Raw genomic sequence first — 22114 nt, 5'->3', positions numbered from 1 at the left:
TCATATCATCAAGTTTTTGGGATTTAATTTCCCCAAGAGGCTCTCTCTTCCCCCAACAGAATATGCATGAATCTGAGGGAGCTAGCGGTAGCCTCTTTTTTCCCATTTATTCATGAGGTTTACCGTTTAAGCCCTATATGCATGTGTTAGTGTGATCCGTAGACCTCTTATTTATTTTCATACATTATTTTATTTCTCCTTCTTTTCCATAAGTCTTACCACCTGGATTAGTCCTCCATGTTCTTAGTTAGCAAATTTTCTTTCTTTGTAGATCACTTGTAGGCTTTGCTGTATAGACTGGAACAGAATGAGCAACATTTAAAAAAAAATAACAAACACATTGGGGTAGATTTAAGACTAGTGTTTCATAAGTCAGTATTAGTATAAGAGCAGCAAGAGTAAGATGCAACAGATTTATTAAGCGGCGCACACTTCTTGCTGTCTGTGGCCCAAAAGGGGAAATCTACGCCTTCTGTGAGCAGGTGTCGGTTTCCACTATAATTTATATCCGTTTCTGTTTATAGTGATTATGTGGGGCTGCGGGTGCTCCTGCCCTTTCCTCTAAACCACAACTACTTTTTAGAAACCTGTCGAGAGCGGTGGAATATGATAAAAAATTGGCATGGCATGCGTCACAATTTTACAATCTTTTTAGTGCCACTAAAGTGCTGAAATAAATATTAATTTAAAAATAATTACGTTAGACATTGCCATTTAAGATTTTTTTTTTTTTTTTTTTAAGGAAGAATCATAAAAAAAATCATTCTTCTTTCACTCTCTCTGATCGATTCCCATTTATACTAAATCTTAAAGAAATAAAGTGTGAAGTGTGAACTTAGCACGCTCACTGAACTATAAGGTAGTGTACGGACATCATTACGGACCCGTAGGCACTGCATGTTCTTTTATGTGGCACTGTATTCGCCACTACTAGCAATGCTTCTAGGGTAGAATACATGGCGTGTATTGAAGTGTACCAAATCCATGAGCAAAAAACATCTTCTGCCTATGTGGTAAAATCAGAAGCACATGAATGTACAATATTGGCCAATAGATTTCTGCTGGATTTTAATTAGGTTTGTGTTTTATAATATTGTCCTCGTGTGAAAAATTCCCACGCATTTCTATGGGCACCATAAACAAGATCTGTATGCATGGACCTTTAGCATATTCTCAAAACAGTGATAAATGGTTTTAAGCTTGGGCCTAATATATTTTATTATGCTGTCTTTTTTCCAAGAGGACATGCCAAAGTCAAATACAAAGATACCAAATCTTACAAAAAAGAAAAAGAAACAAGCTGGAGAATTTTTTTTAATTGTATTTATTCATCTCTGGTTGCCAGAATACATGCGTTACAAGCTAACCATCCAAATGTGCTCACATTTTATCTCCTTTTTCAAAAATTGGCAAGAATATTTTACAAAAAGAAGAATCGTGCATTTTTTTTTTTTAATAGTCATCAGTCCTGCTGCATGAAAACCACAAAAATACTAGGATTTGACAGTAAAGACCACGTCTATAAAACATTACAGAGCACAGGTAGAAAATGCAGGTTTCCCTTTTTATCATAAACATCTGATTTCCCATTTGCTGTATTACAAACATTATCCATCACATACTTGGCCTTTTTTTTTTTATATATACTTATATAATATTTGTACTTTTTTTTTTCAATATTTTTTTTATTTTGCCATACACAAAGCTTTACAAATAAAAGCAGGTATCGAACTGTGTGATACCACATTCAGAGCATTAAAGCGTTACAAACATTCAACAGTGAGCCAGAAAGGAGGGCACTTCTGTATATAGAAGAGGCAGTCTGTTTTAGCCAGAGCTATGCGAACAATTCTCTATTCTGTATTTGATACCAGGATTGTCATGTGGCCTCATTGACAGGATCAATCAGCCAGCCGGATTCTTGCTGCTTCGTGACTATACCTGCTGTTAAGGCGCTGGTCTATGAAGTGGGTGAGACCATTTTTTGGTCTGTTTGACAGCTAGAACTACTTGTGCTATCTAAAGTTATGCTTTTTTTTAACTTGCCCTATATACTGCTCTTGCAAACTGCTGGTGCATTGTATGAAAAGAAACTCCGTACCACAGTCTTACCCCCCAAGCTGCTGTATTAATATCACTATAGTGTTTCTGGCAGCAATAAAAAAAATTAAAGCAGTTTTTTCTTGTATATCAAATGGTTTATACATTGTCAATTCTGTAAGGCAGCAGGGTGTCTCTGGTAACGCAGGGCATGTCTGCGTTCTCATTACGAATAGTAAATATTTCTGCCCAGTTACATTAAGAGAAGAATTGCCTGGAAGTATAGCCCCTGAATTGTCATCATGCGTGATGTCTAAATATTCAGCTCTACCATATGTCACCCTGGCCTCCTACAAGGGTAACAGATGCTGGGTGCCTACCAGTAATGGCACCCATAGCTGCAGCCCTTGGTGGTTGTCATTTGCCCATAACCTTAATGGCCTTCAAATTCACATTGTAATGGAATGTTCATAGCAATATGAATTTATGTGCTATTCAGGGTATTAGTACAACTAAGTGACAAGATCTATGAGCACAGGACTGGCTCCCATTTGTGGTTGTGCTGGAGGCCGAACAGCAACTAAATGTTAAACTAAAAGGGCATCTCCCATTTTAAAGCACATATACGTCCTATTCGGATCTCCTCTTTGAGCTAGAACAGAGAGCCACTATAAACCGTGTCTCTCACTCTGGCGGACCCGGCCTGTCCATGTGTTACATTTGATGTATGAAAACTAAACCCATTAGCTGATACCAGGCTGGTTTCCGTATAAAATAGGGTTGTCAAAATGAGGCAACCCCTTTAAGATATCACACAAGAGGATAACTCAGGCACTTATATTTCCTGCTGATAATTTATTTTATCTCAAATCTCATTAAATAATGTATAAATACAAAAATATGTAAATATGTAATTTCTAACTCTTTCAAAGTCCTAAAAATTGTGTAGCCTGACCATACTTATTCTGTCTATATTAGGGAAGGAAATCGGTTGAAACAAACTTCTTACAGAACTATGTTGAGCTTGCTACCTGTTATAGTAAATTATGTCTTCCGAAGCTCACATTCCTTTGTCGCACCCACCCCCTCCAATTTTTAATGCCGCTTCTATATCTTTTGCTGACATAGTGAAGAAAAAACACTGTTTAACTACCATTTTTTTGCTGATTAACAGAGATTTTCCTAGGCACCTGTGAAAAGTGATGGTCTTTGTAACTTTTTCTATTCCCTGGATTCAATTTAACTGTGAAGCATTAGTTAGCAAGTTTGCAAAGAGGCTTTAATGAGGATATAATACAATATGTGCTTGTAAACTCAGCTGGGCTCCCGCTGTTATAGTGACTCACCGTCATAGATGCACCTGTAATGCCTTAATCTTACTGGAGGTGGTCCTGCTAGAATGGACGGCAAATGACATTAAGATCATTAAAAACGCTCATATAAGGCCTCTATGCGGCCGCAAGTTAAAAAATATGGTCAAAACCTCGGTTATCTATCAGTTTAGACTTAAGGAAGCAAAGGGAACTGTGGGAAGGAATTACATATGTGGCTAAATTATTATCAAATTTCTCTCATTACTTCCCACAAACCACATTAGGAATTGATGTTCTGAGACCTAAGGCACAAAAAACCTCATGCCCAAAGAAGGCTGTGTTTACATCTGCATTGGAAGCGCAGTTAGTCAATGGGTTTCGTCAGGCGCGGTTAGTGTCCGTCAGGTAATGGATCTGTCACTGCTGTCATTTTCGTTGTTCTGCTCCTATGATGGAGCAGGACAACAGAAATGACCAATGCAAATGTGAACAGAGTCTAAGGTGACTAGGTGCAAGTGAGTTAACGAACTGCTCTCTCTTTAGAGTGTCGCTTTGGTCTACCTATTTACTTATAATACAAGTCGTTTTCTGTGAGGAGTCCGGCAATATTAAGTGACAGAAATGTGGTATTCCTGCATTGTATTATTGGGGTTTTCTAATACTCCATTAAACTTCATTTGTTGCAGATTTTTGTTTTGGATACATGTACGGCGCTAACAGCTTGTTCTAGAATTTCAAGAGAAAGCAGGTACAAGCAAGTGTTCCTAATTTATCTTTGGATTTTGTGCTTTGGTTGATATTTATGAGTGGCAAACTCTTAAACAGACCATATAAATTATGATTTATATTTACTAGACTATTTAAATTGCTGGTATTTTCACTGCTGAGAATTGAGTGCTTTTCCTTCATATCTTTTAAATATAGTTGTATATGTGACAGAGGGGACCATCCATTATCTAGCATTTGAGTCATTTGCTATCAAAAACCGTTTTTATCTTATTTAATTTATTCTCCTGTGGAGATATATTTTATAGTCTTATAAAAGCTTAGTATACACTACCAAGTCCCGCACAAATGAACACCCAGTACAGTTTTTTCATAAGATTTAGATATGTAAATTACGACCTTTTTTCTGTTGACGGGTAATTTGAATCTGCTATCTAGGGAACCGCTATTTATGCAATTGCCTTTAACACATTGTGTCTCTCATGTGCTAAAAAAAATAAATGCACATTTTTATAAGACCATAAGCAAATATTTGTTTATTTTTAATCTATCGTCTATACTGTGTTTTGCAGCGTCACGCTTCCCCTTATATTAATTTACACTCTGGATGTATGAAGCAGAACACTCCTGAGGAGTGGGTGCTGCACATTTACAGATTTGTGTGCCCTATTTCCCTGCGAACATCTGCAAGAGATAAAGGGTGCAGTCACATGTGGCGTATTTGACTCAAAAAACAAAAATCAGCTGCAGAAAACGTTACAATGTAATTGTAAAGGATCTGCCAGACACAGCTTCTGTGTCGACGCATCTGCTTCTAAGTCTGATAGAGTGACTCCATCTGCTACCACTCAGGCTGGTAGGCTGAGGAGTGGGAGAACCTATCACAGCCTGGCCAGACGGAGCTAGCTCCTGCCCTCGGTCTATTTATATCTTCATTTCCTGCTCTTCCTTTGCCTGTGATTCTGTCTGGTTTCCTGGCTCTACTGTTCCTGCTAGTACTATTGACCTCTGCTTCAAATTGACCCTGGCTTTACAGACTACTCTCCTGCTCTGCGTTTGGTACTTCATACACTCCTGGTTTGACTCGGCTCGTTCACTACTCTTGTTGCTCACGGTGTTGCCGTGGGCAACTGCCCAATTTCCCTTAGCTTCTGTGTACCCTTGTCTGTTTGTCTGTCTTACACATATTGAGCATAGGGACCGTCGCCCAGTTGTACGCCGTCGCCTAGGACGGGCCGTTCAAGTAGGCAGGGACTGAGTGGCGGGTAGATTAGGGCTCCCCTGGCTGTCTCCCTACCCCGACATTACAGTAATCCTATGGGCAAAATATTGGGGTATTACATTGATAGGCCACATGTGACTGTACCGTTATAGGTCTTAAAATTATGGTCTACATCTATGTATGTTACATGTTATGTAGCAGCTTAATTATTCAGATATGAAATATTAATCAATTGTGCCTCCTTAATAGATTGTATTAGTGGATAAGTGCATCAAGTATTAAGAGCTGAAGGTATGCGTTGGTATGTACTGAAGTTGCAAATGCTTGTTTAGTAGCCTCTTCTTAATTTTTACCATTTCCATCTGCTCTTAGTCAATAAAGCTCCTTATGTTCTAAATCTTATCTATCAAAGAGCAAGCATGTTGTAACCCTTTCTACCACTCCAACAATTATCTTACATCTAATACATTTTAGTACAGTCAACATGAATGAACTTTATGCAGTTTAACCAAGAAGAAACTTGATAACCATTGATCACTGCCACTAATGCTACTGCCAATTCTGTATGGCCTCACTCATAGATCAGTCCCACATCATACACTGGAGCCAATTAATATTAAGGGCAATTAATCTTATGGCGAATGCATCTAAATGCCACCACAATTGCATTACATTTTAAATGCTTTCTCCATACGTGTCAACCAAGCTTTCTTCAACCCTTTGCACTATTCTCATGCTTCCTTTCTAGTAGTGCAAGGGTCCTAAAGCAAGACTGTGGAGCAGAGTTGGAGTCTATTTTCCAGCAGACAGATATTCCTGTGACCACTTAGGTACATAAATCTACATGTAATCACATGGTAGTCACCCTTACATAACATCAAGGGGTTCACTACACTAAGTGCTGCAAAAAGAGAAATAAACATAGATTCTTCAAAGGTTTAGAATACTAATTAAACTCGTTGTATGCAGTTCATGTAGTGGTACTGGTCTTTAATATGGTCAGTAATTCCTTAAACAGTGCAAATACATACATGTGCACATAACATTGGACATAGAAACCCAATTACTGACTCATAAGGGTTACTGCATATTTTTTACTCTGTTATAAAGGGAAACTCACAGACAAAACTGGACACTGATCAATGCTGACGATAGCAGCACGAGGACGTATCATGTATCATTACAGGTTCTTCTTAATGCAATAGACTGGCTGCACTAAATCATGACAGAGTAGAATGATTTAATATGTATTCATTACTAGAATGGTCATAAGTAAGCAGCGTACACACAGGAATTGTGTTATGAACATTCTCTTCACATTTTTAAGTTTCAATGCTAGTCCGTTTGTTGAGAACCAGTCACCTTCCATTTTTATTTTTTTTTGCTTTTATTATCAGTGTCTATTGCAAATATGCAATGGGTGGTGACATTTTGAATACATTTACACTGGCCAGGCTCTGTCGAAGCGCCACGTGTGCAAATGTCTTGTCCAGTTTCTTCTTTAGTGCTCTCCCAGGCTGTACAAACAGGGAAATAAACCAAATAAGCCAAAACCTTGTTTAAAAGTCTTGTATGAATGTTTAGGGAGGGGAAAATAGCTGCTGGCCACGTCTTTTGCGTGTTCGTAAAAATTGCAAAGTTTTATCCTTGGTATTTTTATTTACTGTAAATTAAAAATTAAAAAGATTTTTAAACAGAATTATTCCAATGTGTGCAGAAGGTGACAGATGCCCTTTAAATACTTGGGTAGTCAGAACAGGTGAAAATTTGCCCATCATAGAAGTTCAATTATATGTGTGTTTATCACCAGTTTCATGGTAGTCTTTGACAGCAAACTTTTTATTCTCATTAAACACTGAAAATTGTTATTTCTGCCTATATTTGGCATACATGAAAACCGCTTTCTAGGAGTCCGAGAACATTGTGGTAGCTCACAACACGACTGTATGTTATTCACAGGCCGTGTGGATCATGTCATTTGCAAATAACAGTTAAAGCTTTGGAGTTTTAAATAAACATAAGATGTGAAATAATATTTGCTGCGATCGTCTCTAGAGAATCCTTTGAATTCATGATATTGATGATATCCCGTAAAATTCTGTCTACATCATAGTGGTTTGGCTTGTGAACACCACAGGTTTTTTCCTGTCTAATTTTAGGAATACAATTCCCCCTCCGCCACTGCATATGAAGATTAAAAATACTTACTGTGTTATGGTGTCTATATCACAACACAAAGGGGAATCATTTCTTGCCTTGCATTACAGTGTGACTACCTTGACGATCCTTGCAGCGCTTCTGTATTTCCCTTATCAGTCCATGTACTGCTTTTTTAAGGAATACGTGGGACTCTTATCCATCATCCTGGTGAAACAACAATCTGCAGACTTTGTGTTGGAATAGTAATAGAAGGATGTAGTCTAGTTTAGAGAAAGTTCAGAGTTCCATAGAAGACCCATGTCTTTTTCAGCCCTGAGTTTTTACAGTAGACATCTTTTAAGAAACAATATCCGTTGCTACATGAGATCACATGCTACATATATGCTTTTGTATTCCGGTATCCATGTGGCTTGCTTTCATGTGTCTTTCTTTTATTCACTGGAAACTGTCCAATGCTTACCATAGATGAAAATGAACATTTAATATAAGCGTATGAGATACTGTAATTCTGGACATAAAGGATGAATGCAGACAACTCTCATGTCTTTTCGAAACAGATAATGCCATGGAGATCTTTGATCGGGCAGGCTAGCACTATAAATCCTAGGAATCTGCTATCAAGCTTTGTTTCTCACATCACATTGCACTCCTAAGCCATCCAAGGTTGTTTGCGAGAAACATCATTGTTGTGGTAAAGAAGCACATAGCAGGTCTTCCTGGTTGTGTTTTAAAAGTTCAGTGCAGAGCAAAAAGTTTAAAGCACTTAAAGAAAATTAATTAGTTGGATGTATTGTGCTATTACACGAAAAGCTACATGCAGTTATATATATATATATATATATATATATATATATATATATATCTTATCTGTGCTGCAAAAAGAACACATAGAGAAGAAGTAGCAGGTTCCTTTTTGCAATTCTTTTTGTAAAACCTCAGGAAGCAAAATGCACGTTAAAATGCTACATTCCATTTAAAACGCAAAAAAGTTGAAAAAAAAATATTTTGGTACCTGAAAAAATATAATTTGCAGTATAGATAGATGTAAATGCATTCATTCTTATGAGTGTATATAGCTTTGTATGAAATATACATGATATCACAGTTGCCAACTTTATAACATCCAGCTCTCTTGCTGCCTGAGGAGGGTAAGTGGTAGGAAATAGAGAGAACTATAATGACAGCTTGGTACGAAGGGGCACTGCTTTCAAGAACAAGGAGCAGCAAAACATCGGCAATGCAAAGGGCTCATATAATCTTGTGTATTTACCATAGCTTGAGATATATGTGCTGTATAGGGTGTGTGCTTTTTTGTTACATATAACATACCATAGTGCTGGAGCAATGCATTGGCATACACTTACTCCAGCAGGGGAAATGTTGCCAAGGCAGTTAATCTGTCACCCTTATAGACCTTTCGAGGTGACATAGGGCTGTTTTGCTGATTATATTCTGAATGTTGTACCTTTGTTTGTTTGGTTCCTCTGTAATACAGTGCTGTGTATTAAATATAACAGTCTCTTAAATGTGTCATTATAATATAGATATATATATATTTTGTATATACTTTTTTTTGCAGTAGGATTTAATTGGCAGCTTTTATATATATATTTTTTTTGTACGGGGTCCTAAGCCACGGTTTTATCCTTCCTTTTCCAGAGCCCTTAATAACCAGTCTATGGTGTAGGTCTGGTGCTATGGAGAGGGAGGTGATTGATTAGGCTTCAGGAAAAGGAGGAAAAATTGGAACAAATTCTTCCTTCTCCACAGGTTAAGTGCAGGATGGACTGGTGGAGCTCTCCAGTGAGGACTGTGATAGCCGTCGGGTGAGAGGAGCAATGCTTGAGTCTGCCAGTGATGAAGTGGGAAATAGTTTGTACCAGCCTGTGACACAGGAACTTAGATCAAGCTCTTCAAGTAGGATCTGTGCCATCCCCATAAAGCATTTGTGGTCCATTCTGCCATAGTCTCCCCATACAATTACCTACAGAAGGTACACAAATGGTCCTCTTTCATGAGTATTAACAGAAGAACTTTTGGTCACATGTAAAGAGCAGGGACATGAGCAGCACTTATTTTGCTAAGATTAGAGTTATGAATTTGTGTGTAAGAATAGTAACAAACGTATTCACGCCCAAGGAGATATTGCAACTTGGTACTTGACATCCACAAGATTGAGCTGACTAGTGCATCCAACCTTTCATCCTAGGCAGCTGAAAATGTTGCAGATGATAAAACGGTGGGGGGCACACATACACCTGGCTCAAGATATTTTCTAAGTATTGGATACATATAATAGACGGGGGGGGGGGGTTGCTAAACAACAGTTTGGGCTCATCTAGCACATTTAACAAGACTCTGCCACAAAAGTCCACAATATTTAACCTATATTTAGAAATATATAAATGTAAAAAATCTCAATTTTACCCAAAACATAAAGATGTCCATATTTCTGTAAATCAGAAGTAAGTTTTTAATTATGTTTTCTTTACTAACAGAGATATTAAAATTTTTATGTTCAGCCATTGTTGCAAAAGAGACAGCAGGAAGAGCAGCCATGTTGATTTTAACCTCTGAATTACCTTCTCAGGAACTGATGGTAAAACTGTCAATTTACTATCATAACTTCATGACTATAATATCTTCTCATTTTCTAATATCTAGGGTTTGGTTTTTTTCCACCATTTTAGGTGGATATCCTCTATAATATAGCTATAACTGTTTAAGACGTAGCTACATAGTGCATGGAATAGCTGAGATGGTGGTGTGGAGTGGGGCACAAAATGTCTCTTCTTTACATTTGCTTATGTATGGATCTAATCAGGTGGCTAGCTGGAATTAAATCTCTGTTACCAATGAGCTATATGTACAAGTCTCCCTAAGCCAAAAAATGTATTTATACATGCTACACCCAAAAAATAGTACCCCAAAGCCACAAAATAATTAATCCCCCCCCCCCTCCCATGTGGAGATGCAGCGTGTTGTTTGGCAAAAGGGTGGCATATTTAAAGAAAAAGTCATTCTTCCACTTATCAGACCATGGATAAAGTACACATATTAGATACTGCTAAACAATTAATTTTTTTGTAATAATAAAACATTGTTTCTCTGGTTTTAACTGAACCTCACCACTTTTCTTTATCAAAGTATGTTTGTAAAGTTGTTTACGAATGAACCAGCATAATGTTTCAGGAGGACAATACCTTACCTGTAATACCTTCCCCTGTGGGCCTTCATCAAATTGAAGAACTTGCTGATATACTGGGTCCCATGTTTTTTTAGCTGTTCTGGTCTTCTTCTTAGACAAGCACGCTCCATTCTCTATCAGGTAGACCTTGATGTATGGGGCTGTGCGTATAAGATGAAAAAGACAGTAAGAAAGGACTAGAAAAGTGGAGACTGAGAGTGTGCGATTGTGATGCAATATTTAAAAAAATAAAATAATTGGACATAAACAACTACTAGTGTTAAATAGTAACTATAAAATAAAAAATACTCCATGTCCAAGCCACAGTAAGCGCTGAAGGCTGGAAGTCTATGCGGTGCCACCTTTGAAAGGGGTTGTCCAGGAGTTGCTTTAGTCAGAGAAGAAGTATAAGGCCTCATGCCCACTTCAGTTAATTTCTTCAGTGTGCTATCCGTTTTTTGAGGATAACACACTGACACATTTATTTCTATGGGGCCATGCACACTGACGTTGCTTTAACGGAACCGTGTGGTCGTTCCGACAAAAAAAGTAGTTTCTGTTTTTGACGGAACATTTCATTAATTTGGTCCGTTGAAACAACGAACTGCACACGGAAGCCATCCGTGTGCGATCCGTGTTTCACAGATCCGTCGTTAGCGGCTGTATGACGGCCCACGTGAGTGTGCATGAGGCCTAAGAAGAAGTACAAGTCTTTCCTCTTCTGTTTAGTATCCACATCAAAAACTGCATCAAAACTGCACTGTGTAAACAATTTCTAAAAGTGGTTGTCATAACGAAGAGTGGATTATATTATATAGAACTGTGTTGAGCTATCTGGCTATGTCATGAGTTTATTTGTATTGTCTATTTTCTCTAGCGCGATTTCTAACACTAGTATAGGTCTATCTAGTCTGCTGAACTTTAAGTATTTGATTAAAGTATGCAATATATGCAACTCTAGGACATATATTCAATGGGAATTTTGTATTTCAGAGAGAAATGCTCTTTACCTGGTATTGTCTTAGAACCTGGTTTTGGAGTTAGAGCCCTGGCCTGGATCACTTCCACCTCAAGTTGGCCGTTCCGGTCTACCATTGCAACATTTACATCTCCTTTAAAGAAAAAAAACAAAAAAAACAGGATTGGTTTTATTTAACAGCACAAGTATAAAAGTTAAAATGACATGTACAAGACTCTTGGCCACTTTAACTCATACGTTTTTAGCTGCATGAGGCAAGAACTTGGTTCGTTTCTTGGATCCTTTTGGTTTTCATAGACCCATAATTGTACCAATTTTCAATTGTTTGCAAGGATGATTTTGTTACAAAGATGGACAGATTTTTTTCATTAGCAACAAAATGATAGTTTTACATTCATTTGTTAAAAACAATTACATTGGTTAGCCATTTAATCAGACATGTTGGAAACATTTCGCTGCAGAGTACCATGTACGTGATGCTACATTATATGACAAAAGTAAATGGAAACCTGACCATCACACCTATGTGAGCTTATTGGACATCTCATTCGAAAACTGTACCCATTAATAGGGAGTTGGGCCCCCTTTTGCGGCTAGAACAGCCCCAAACTCTGCTAATAAGGGTTATTTTTTTAAAAAAATGTTACATAGTGTTTGTGGTAATTTCTGCCCATTCATCCAGAAGAGCATTTGTGAGGTCAGGGAGTGATATTGGATGTCTAGGTCTGGATCACAATATCCGTTCCAATCCATCTCAAAGGTGTTCAATGTCAGGGCTCTGTGCAGCCACTCGAGTTCCTCCAAACCAAACTTGTCAATGGCTTTATGGAGCTCACTTTGTGTACATGGGCACAGTCTTGCTATAACAGAAAAGGGCCTTCCCTAAACTGTTGCTACAAAGTTGGAGGCATACAATTGTCTACAATGTCTTTCTTTGCTGTAGCAATAACATTACCCTTCAATGGAAATAAGGGGCCTAGCACAAACCCTGGAAAACGGGCCCAGATCTTTATCTCACCATATCCCTCCTCTACCAAATTTTACAATATGCATGCTGGTAGGTAGCATTCTCCTGGCATCTGCCAAACCCAGATTCACCAAATGGTCTGCCAGATAATGAAACGAGATTCAACGCTCCAGATTAGAAGTTTCCACTGCTTGAGTGTCCAGTGGCTGCATGCTTTACAAAACTCTAGCCAACACTTGGCATTGCACATGGTGATCTTAGGCTTGCGTGCAGCTCCTCGCCTATGGAAACCCGTTTCATAAAGCTACAGTTCTTGTACTGATGTCACTTCCAAAGGCAGTTTGGAACTCTGTAGTGAGTGATGTAACAAAGGATATGTAACTTTTCAGCATTCAGCAGCCCCACTCTATGACTTTGCATGGTCTACAGTTTTGTAGTTGAGCTATGGCTAATTCTAGACACTTTTTCTTTACATTAATAGCACTTGCAGTTAACCGAGGAAGATCTAACAGATCAAAAATGTCATGTACTGATAGGAGGTAAAGGTGACATTCTATGATGATGTCACGTTAAAAGTCACTAAGCTCTTTAGTACGACCCATACCACTATTAATGATTGTCTATGGAGATTTCATAGGTTTATGCCCCTGTTTCCAATGGGTGTGGCTGAAACACCTAAACTCACTAATTAAAAGGGACGTCCAAATACATTTAGCCATATAGTATATGTGTATATATTACTCTGATAATCATACCAATAATAACAAAGTTAAGATCATTATGGGAATAGCTATGGCAGGATTAAATTATATAAAAAACTATTTTACAACAACTAAAAAAATATAGCTTTAAATTTAGTGATTGTAATGGGACTGGCTAGTATACTGCACATGACAAGTATCACCAAGACTCCATGGCTAAACAGATCCAAGGCTTTAATGCCCCTTACAGAAGATGAAGGCAAAAATTACGATTTGGTTTCCTTTTAGTTGTCCACATAGACATATGTCTATTTCATATCAGTGGCACAACATGCTTAAAGGTTATGTCTATATTCTGTTTGTAGTGATAGTTGAAGACGCACCGCTCTTCTCAATATTCTCGGGGTAGGCTGGCTCTGGCGTAAATACGTAAAATTCATATTTTATCTGCTTTGCATGTTTGCAAATATGATACACATGTGGGTAGTAAAAATTCTTAGGAACTGTAGAGTGATTAACGCTGCCCTGTACTGGAATGTAGATATTCTTGTTCATCGTTTGTATGAAAATGTAGAATATTACTTATGGGTAGAGCACAATGAACCTGACTTCAGAGAAAGTGAATAAACATGGATTACTGACAGTCTATTATGTTGCTGCATAAAGTCAATACAATTTATAAAAAGGGACAGTTGGGTGCTGCATACAGTTAGTTCCCTGTTATCAGCCATTTCAGGCTGATGAGAGGCTGACTGTATTGGGATTACGGACAGGAGGCTCAGGAAAATGTAAACCACAATGATCACTACTTTTTCTCATATCTTCAGTTCTGATAAATATAAATATTTGGATTCATATTTGTGCATAATATCAGCGGCTCTTATTTTAAACTGTAATTTTACTAACAAAACAGTAGGTAGTGCTCACAGGCCTTGCACAGGAGAATGTAGGTCAATGACTTACAATAGACCAGTTTTGCTGTCTCAACTGTATGACCCCTCACTATTTATAACCAAAATGAAGATTCACATTAAAGTTTGATGATGTCCCCACATTTAGAAGGTCACCTTCTGAGCGACATCCCCCAGGGACTACTAAATATAGATTGGTATGTTAGAATTTTGAGACTTCTTGATGGATTTTATTTTGTATTTTTCTCTGAATTAAAAATAGAAATGTCTTTTTGCTAAGCATCATCATAGCTATTTAAATATCACGCATTAGTCAGCATTTGTTAAAAGCCACTTACTGCTAACACTGTAGTATCTATTTCATTCATGTGTCTGTAACAATGAACGTCCACAGCTTAACTTCTTATGTCAGGGATTATTGCTGACTTGAAGGTACACTTCCACCTTTCACTGTGTGCACAATTATTAGGCAAGTGAGAATTTTGACCATATCATAATTTTTATGCATATTTTCCAACTCCAAGCTGTATAAACTTTACTGTTTATTGGATGAAGCATATTAGGTGATGTGTATTTGTGGGAGGGTCTAGCCTAAGGAGATCAAAACCCTACATCAAGGTGTGCAAAATTATTAGGCAGCTTATTTTCCTCTGGCAAAATAGGATAAAAATGGATTTAACGGACACTGAAAAGTCAAAAATTATGTCTTTCAAAGGGATGCAGCACTCTTGAAATTGCTAAGATATTGGGGCGTGATCATAGAACCATCAAATGTTTTGTTGCAAATAGTCAACAGGGTCACAAGAAATGTGTTGAGAAAAAAACCGCAAATTAACTGCCAAAGATTTGAGAAGAATCAAATGTGAAGCGACCAGCAACACATTATCCTCCAGTGCGGTCATATTCCAGAACTGCAAGCTCCCTGGAGTGCCCAGAAGTACAAGGTGTTCGGTGCTCAGAGACATGGCCAAGGTAAAGAAGCCTGAAACCTGACCACCATTGAATAAGACACATAAGTTGAAATGTCAAGACTGGGCCAAGAAATATCTGAAGACAGATTTTTCAAAGGTTTTATGGACTGATGAGATGAGAGTGACTTATGACAGAACAGATGGATGGGCCCGTGGCTGGATCCACTTCGACTCAAACGCCAGGAAGGTGGAAGTGGGGTACTGCTATGGGCTGGTATTATTAAAGATGAGATAGTTGGACCTTTTTGTGTTTAAGATGGACTAAAAATCAACTCCCAAACCTACTACCAGTTTTTAGAAGACACTTTCCATCAAGCAGTGATACAGGAAAAAGTCTGCATCTTTCAAGAAAACCATGATTTATAATGCAGGACAATGCTCCATCGCATGCATCAAAGTACTCCATTGCATGGCTAGCCAGTAAAGGCTTAAAGATGAAATAATAATAACATGGTCCCCTTCCTCACCTGACTTAAATCCTATTGAGAACTTGTGGGTATCACGGTCTGTGGGTATGTGGACCCACTTGGCCGCACCACCGTAGCAGGGAGGCAGCTGGCCAAACAACAGAGCACCCAATCAATACAAAGTCCCGGTCTAGGGTACCTGAATAGTCCAGAGAGTGGCCGAGGCTTTAGCACGGATGAAGGTGGGTGCGGAAGGTTACGCCAGACGTGGCGGATGACAGCAGGTGCAGCAGGTTGCGCCAGACGTGGATAATACTGGATGTGGTAGAGGACACTGGACGGGCAGATGGCAGCAGGTGCAGTAGGACATGACTCCAACACTAACAGGCTCAGGAACAAGGACACCGCACGAGATACAGGATACGGGTAGCAGGGCACGGGAACAAGATAACACTAAGGGACCATTTGCAAGACTGACATGGGAATACTAACAACGCTCAGGCAATGAGCAAAGGGGCAGGGCCCTTATAGTCCAGGGGAATCATGGGCTAATTGATGATGATTCCCATGGGACACAGCAGAGCGGAGCGGAAGTGAGCGCTGGCGTCTCCTGGGAAGGGGATGCGAGCCAGTGCTCACAGATCGATGACTGCGGCCGCCGTGGAGTGAGTATACCCGAAGGTCCGTGGCCATGGACACTACAGTTTCCCCCCTCTTACGCCCCCTCTTCTTGGGGCCAGAGTGAGAGAGGAACGTCTTAATGAGAGCTGAGGTTCTCTTCCGGCTCCCAGGACCTCTCCTCAGGACCAAACCCTCTCCAGTCCACCAAATAGAATGTCCTTCCTCCTACCCTTTTGCAGTCTCCCTCACCTCAACCACATCAGATGAACCACAGGGAGCAACTGCGGGACTGGGAGTCTTACTGTAACAGTTCAGGGCCACTGGTTTCAGGAGAGACACATGAAAGGAGTTGGGGATTCTGAGGGTAGGAGGCAGCCGAAGCTTATAGAAGACAGGGTTTATCTGTTATAGGGTATGTTCACACGAGGGCGTCCGTTACGGCTGAAATTACGGGGATGTTTCAGCCTGAAAACATCCCCATAATTTCAGCCGTACCGGCATGTGCAGGCGCTTGAACGCCGCGTCCATTACGGCCGTAATTAGCGCTGCTATTCATTGGAGTCCATGAATAACGGCTCCAATTACGGCCAAAGAAGTGACAGGTCACTTCTTTGACGCGGGCGTCTATTTACGCGCCGTCTTTTGACAGCGGCGCGTAAACATACGCCTCGTGTGAACAGACAAACGTCTGCCCATTGCTTTCAATGGGCAGATGTTTGTCAGCGCTATTGAGGCGCTATTTTCGGACGTAATTCGGGGCAAAAACGCCCGAATTACGTCCGTAATTAGGCCGTGTGAACATACCCTTATAGTATCTCAAAAGGTCAGAGGAACCTGGGAGCAAACTTGTATGAAGGCACCTTTAAACGAGTATTCCATGAGGAGAGCCAGACTTCGGTACCTGGAAGATACTGAGGCAGCTCTCTTCTTCTTTTTATATCCGATTTTCGCTTCATGCAATCGACTGCTAGCAAAATAGAGGACCGGGTCTGTTGTCAGATTTGCAGAAAGTTCCCAAATGCAGAGTCGACTGGAGATAGGTGAGGTTCTTGTTGTCGGTGTAGATCAGGATGGGGTGAGCTGCACCCTCTAGCAGATTTCTCCACTCCTCCAGAGCCAATTTTATGGCCAGTAGCTCCCGATCCACAATAGAGTAGTTGCGCTCTGCAGAGGAGAAAAGTCTCGCGTAATAGCCACATACTACTGCTTTTCCCTTGGAGCTCCTCTGGAACAGAAGTGCACCTGCACCAACAGGAGAAGAGTCCACCTCCCAAGATAACTGCCGAGACATGTCAGGATGATGGAGGATCGAGGCTGAAGTGAAGGCTTTCTTGAGGCTATTAAATGCAGATTCTGCCTCTGGAGTCCACACCTTGGCGTTCACACCCTTCTTGGTAAGGGTAGAGATGGGAGCCGTCAGTGATGAGAAGTTTGGGATAAACTGCCTGTAGACGTTGGCGAATCCCAAAAAACGCTGTATGGCATATAGACGATTCTCCCTTAATCGCAGCACAACATGACGGACATACCTCCGATGAGTCGATGGATTTGGGGAGAAAATGTAAATATCATCGAGATAGACTACAACACAGACATAGGGGAGATCTCGGAAGATATCATTTACGAATTCCTGGAAGACCGCGGGTGCGTTACACATTCCAAAGGGCGTCACCAGATATTCGTAGTGCCCGTCTCAGGTGTTGAACGCCGTCTTCCACTCGTAACCTTGACTGATTCGGATCAAATTATAAGCCCTATGCAAGTCTAATTTTTAAAAAATCCTGGCTCCTCGTATACGGTCAAACAGTTCGGATATAAGTGGCAATGGTTATTTGTTCTTGACCGTGATCTGGTTGAGACCACGGTAGTCAATGCAGGGTCGAAGAGATCCATCTTTCTTTCTTTTTAACGGAGAAGACCCGGCCCCGGCCGGGGTGGAAGACTTTCGTATGAAACCCCTCTCCAAATTCTCATTTATATAGGTTGACATGGTTTGAGTTTCTGGCAAGGAGAGAGGATATACCCATCCATGTGGAAGAGAGGCATTTGGAACCAGTTCAATGGAGCAGTCATAAGTCTGATGTGGGGGCAACGTCTCAGCCTCCCACTTGCTGAAGACATCTGAAACTGAGCAAAATGAGGGGGTAATCCTGCCATTCACTGATGCAGAGGAGGCTGGACAGGATTGATCTGAAACAGACAGCGATTTGAGGCATTTGGAGCCCCATTGGAGAACCTCTCCAGAATTCCAGTCCAGGACTGGGGCATGTAGTCGAAGCCAAGGCAGACCCAGCAGAACAGGATTGACGGCTTTGGGCAACACAAGAAACAAAATCAGTGATGAGTGAAGGGCTTCAACTTGGAGCTTCAGCGGCTTGGTCTCAGATACAATCTGATTGGGCAGAAGCAGTCCATTCACCGAGGCAACAGCCAAAGATGTCTCCAGGGGAACTGTGGGCAACTGGAGATGATCCACTAGATCCTTTAAGATGAAGTTTGCCATGGAACCGGAGTCCATATAGGCAGAAACCCGGTGCAACTTCTCGCCGGACACTATGGTCACAGGAATGGTCAGCTTAGAATTTAATCTTTTATTTGGTACCGTTCCACCTAGGGTTGTCTCTCCAACCAATCCTAGGCACTGGGGTCTCTCTGGACTCTGGGGACACAAACACACAACATTGGTCTCCTAGGCCGCAATACAGACAAAGTCCTGAAGTGCGTCTGCGTTGTCTCTCACCTGGGTAGAAAATTTGGCCCGGTCCATCTACATAGGCTCCTCTGGTGGGACAACTGAAGAGGACAGTAGGGATTTTTGGAAAGTAGCCTAGGAAATCCTCTCTCCTGGAGAAACTCTTGGGAACGCTGCCGGATCCTCGTATCAACCGTGGTGGCTAGTAGGGTGAGATCGTCCAGGGTAGGCTCGAGCGGCCAGCATGTCTTTAATCCCATAAGACAGAACATGGCCACCAAGGCCTCGTTGCATTGTTCCAGGTTAGTTCAGCAGCCAGGGCACGAAACTGAATGGCATACTCGCCCACGAAAACATCTCCCTGGTGTAGGGTCAGTAAGGATGCAGCAGCAGAAGAAACTCTCCCAGGTTCCTCAAATATCGAACGTAAAGTCTGTAAAAAGCACTGCAAGTCACGAGTCTCTGGTCCCTGATGTTCCCACAGAGGATTTGCCCATGCCAGGGCTTTACCAGTAAGGAGAGAGATTATGAAGGTGATTCTAGCGTCATCATAGGAGAAGGCCCTGGCATGGAGTCTGAAGTGGATCTGGCACTGATTCAGAAATCCTCTGCAGTACCTCGTGTCTCCGTCATAGCGAGCAGGTAGTGCCAGGAAGAATAGGGGATTGGCACTGGTAGACAGGAGGAACAAACAATAGTGACCCCATTTTGGAAACTAAACCCGTCAAGGAATTTATCTAGGGGTATAGTCAGCATTTTGACCCCACTGTTTTTTTTGCTAAATGTATTTGAATTAGTCTGTGAAGATGAAAATCTAAATTTTTTCTGAAAAAATTTAGCAATTTGTAATTTTTTACAAGAAATAAAGGAGAAAAAGCACCCCAACATTTGTAAAGCAATTTCTCACGATTATGGCAATACCCCATATGTAGTAATAAACTGCTGTTTGGACCCACATCAGGGCTCAGAAGGTGCGTAATTTGGATTTTGGAGTGCTGATTTTGCTGGAATAATTTTCAGTGCCATGTCGCATTTGCAATGTATTGGAGGGACCAAAACAGTGGAAAACCCCCAAAAGTGACCCCATTTTGGAAACCACACCCCTCAAGGGATTTTTCTAGGGGTATAGTTAGCATTTTGACCCCACATGTTTTTTTTGCTGAATTCATTGGAATTAGTCTGTGAAGATAAAAAGCTACTTTTTTTTCCTGAAAAAAAAACGTAGCAATTTGTAATTTTTACAAGGAAAAAAGGAGAAAAAGCACCCCAACATTTGTAAAGCAATTTCTCACGATTACGGCAATATGCCATATGTGGTAATAAACTGCTGTTTGGACCCACAGCAGGGCTTAGAAGGGAAGGAGCACTATTTGCCTTTTGGAGCTCAAATTTAGCTAAAATGGTTTTTGGGTGTCATGTCGCATTTGCAAAGCCCCTGAGGGACCAAAACAGTGGAAACCCCCCAAAAGTGACTCCATTTGGGAAACTACACCACTTAAGTAATCTATTGAGGGGTATAGTGAGCATTTAGACCCCACAGGTCTTTTGCAGAACTTATTGGAATTAGGCCGTGAAAATTAATATCAACATTATTTCCACTAAAATGTTGGATTTTTTCACTTTCACAAAGAATAAAGGAGGAAAAAGCACCTCAACATTTGTAAAGCAATTTCTCCCGAGTACAGCAATACCCCAAAGGTGGTCATAAATAGTTTTTATTTATTTTTTTAATTAAAAATGAATTAACCCTTTCCGGACTGATCCATTTTTTTGCTTTTTCTTTTTTGTTTTTCCCTCCCCACTTTCCAAAAGCCATAACTTTTTTATTTTTCCATCAATAGAGTGGTGTGAGGGCTTATTTCTTGCAGGAGGTGTTGTAGTTTCTATTGACACAATTTAAAGTACCATTTAATGTACTGGGAAACTGAAAATTAAATTCTTTGCAGGCTGAAATTGGAAAAACCTGCGATTCCTCCATTGTTTTTTGGGGTTTTGTTTTTACAGCTTTCACCGTGCAGTAAAAACAACAACTTAAATTTTTTCCGCGACTCAATAAATTACGGTGATACCAAATTTATATAGTTTTTTTTAATATTTTACTACTTTTACAAAATAAAAACTTTTTTAATTTTTTGGCCTTTTTTTTGCGGAACGAGCTGTAGTTTTTATTGGTACCATTTTTTGGTACATACAAGTTTTGGAGCACTTTTATTACATGTTTTTTTTAGAGCTAAGGTGACCAAAAAACTGTGATTTTGGCGGTTTAAATTCTTTGTTTTTTACGGCATTCACCATGTGAGTTAAATAATGGTATATTGTAATAGTTCGGACTTTTACAGACGCAGCAATACCAATTTTGTGTATTTTTTTTTAATTTGTTACATCACCTTAGAGAAAAAATGGGAAAAGGGTTGTTTTTTGGACTTTAAATATTTATAAAAAAAAATGTCACTAATAATAACTTTATATACTTTTTTTTTTTACACATTTTATTAGATCGCTGGAAGAATACATGGCAATACTAATGTATTTCAGTTTATTGTCATTTTTACAGGCTCCTGTAACAGCGTGATAATTGTTCCTGTCCTTTAGGGCTGATTCAGACGAACGTGGCGTTTTTGCGCGCGCAAAACACTCAGCGTTTTGCCTGCGCAAAAGTCACTTGACAGCTTCGTGTTGCAGCAGCATATGATGCGCGGCTGCGTGGTTTTTGCGCAGCCGGCATCATTATGACACGCCATTTGGATGTTTGTAAACAGAAAAGCACGTGGTGCTTTTCTCTTTACATTCATCCTTTTGACAGCTGTTGCGCGAAACAGCCAGTTTGCACGGAAGTGCTTCCGTGCGGCATGCGTGGTTTTACGCACCCATTGACTTCAATGGGTGCGTGATGCGCGAAATACGCCGAGATATTGAACATGTCGCGCTTTTTACGCAGCGGACAAACGCTGCGCAAAAAGCACGGACTGTCTGTACTGCCCCATATACTTCTATTGGTCCATGCGAGCCGCGTGAAAACCACGCGGCCTGCACGGACGCAATTCACATTCGTGTGAATCTGCCCTTAGTCGCAGGTGTCAGCTGTAATACACAGCTTACACCCGCTGCATATGGCACGGGCTCAGCGCATGAGCGCGGTTCATATATCACCCCCCGCACCACGACAAGACATTGTCATGGTGCGCAAAGGGGTTAATGCGCAGCGGATGGTGCGGAG

General features: G+C 40.3%; 1 protein-coding gene across 2 annotated transcripts in view; it reads right to left on the bottom strand.

Moving 5' to 3' along the window:
* Window positions 1-1325: 1325 nt before the first annotated feature.
* RIMS3 (regulating synaptic membrane exocytosis 3) overlaps window positions 1326-22114 on the bottom strand; it is a 139009-nt gene continuing 118220 nt past the window's right edge. For both annotated transcript variants that reach the window (XM_075853180.1, XM_075853179.1), the window contains exons 5-7: window positions 11659-11760; window positions 10670-10809; window positions 1326-9445 (exon numbers count right to left, since the gene is read on the bottom strand). In XM_075853180.1, the coding sequence (XP_075709295.1) occupies window positions 9233-9445; window positions 10670-10809; window positions 11659-11760 (455 nt within the window). In that variant the 3' untranslated portion in view covers window positions 1326-9232. The remainder of the gene's footprint in view (window positions 9446-10669; window positions 10810-11658; window positions 11761-22114) is intronic.

The sequence above is a fragment of the Rhinoderma darwinii genome, chromosome 2, assembly GCF_050947455.1.
Source record: "Rhinoderma darwinii isolate aRhiDar2 chromosome 2, aRhiDar2.hap1, whole genome shotgun sequence".
In the NCBI taxonomy this organism is placed as follows: Eukaryota; Metazoa; Chordata; class Amphibia; order Anura; family Rhinodermatidae; genus Rhinoderma; species Rhinoderma darwinii.
Note: the sequence above shows the minus strand (reverse complement) of the source record. Positions and strands in the feature narration are given on the sequence as shown.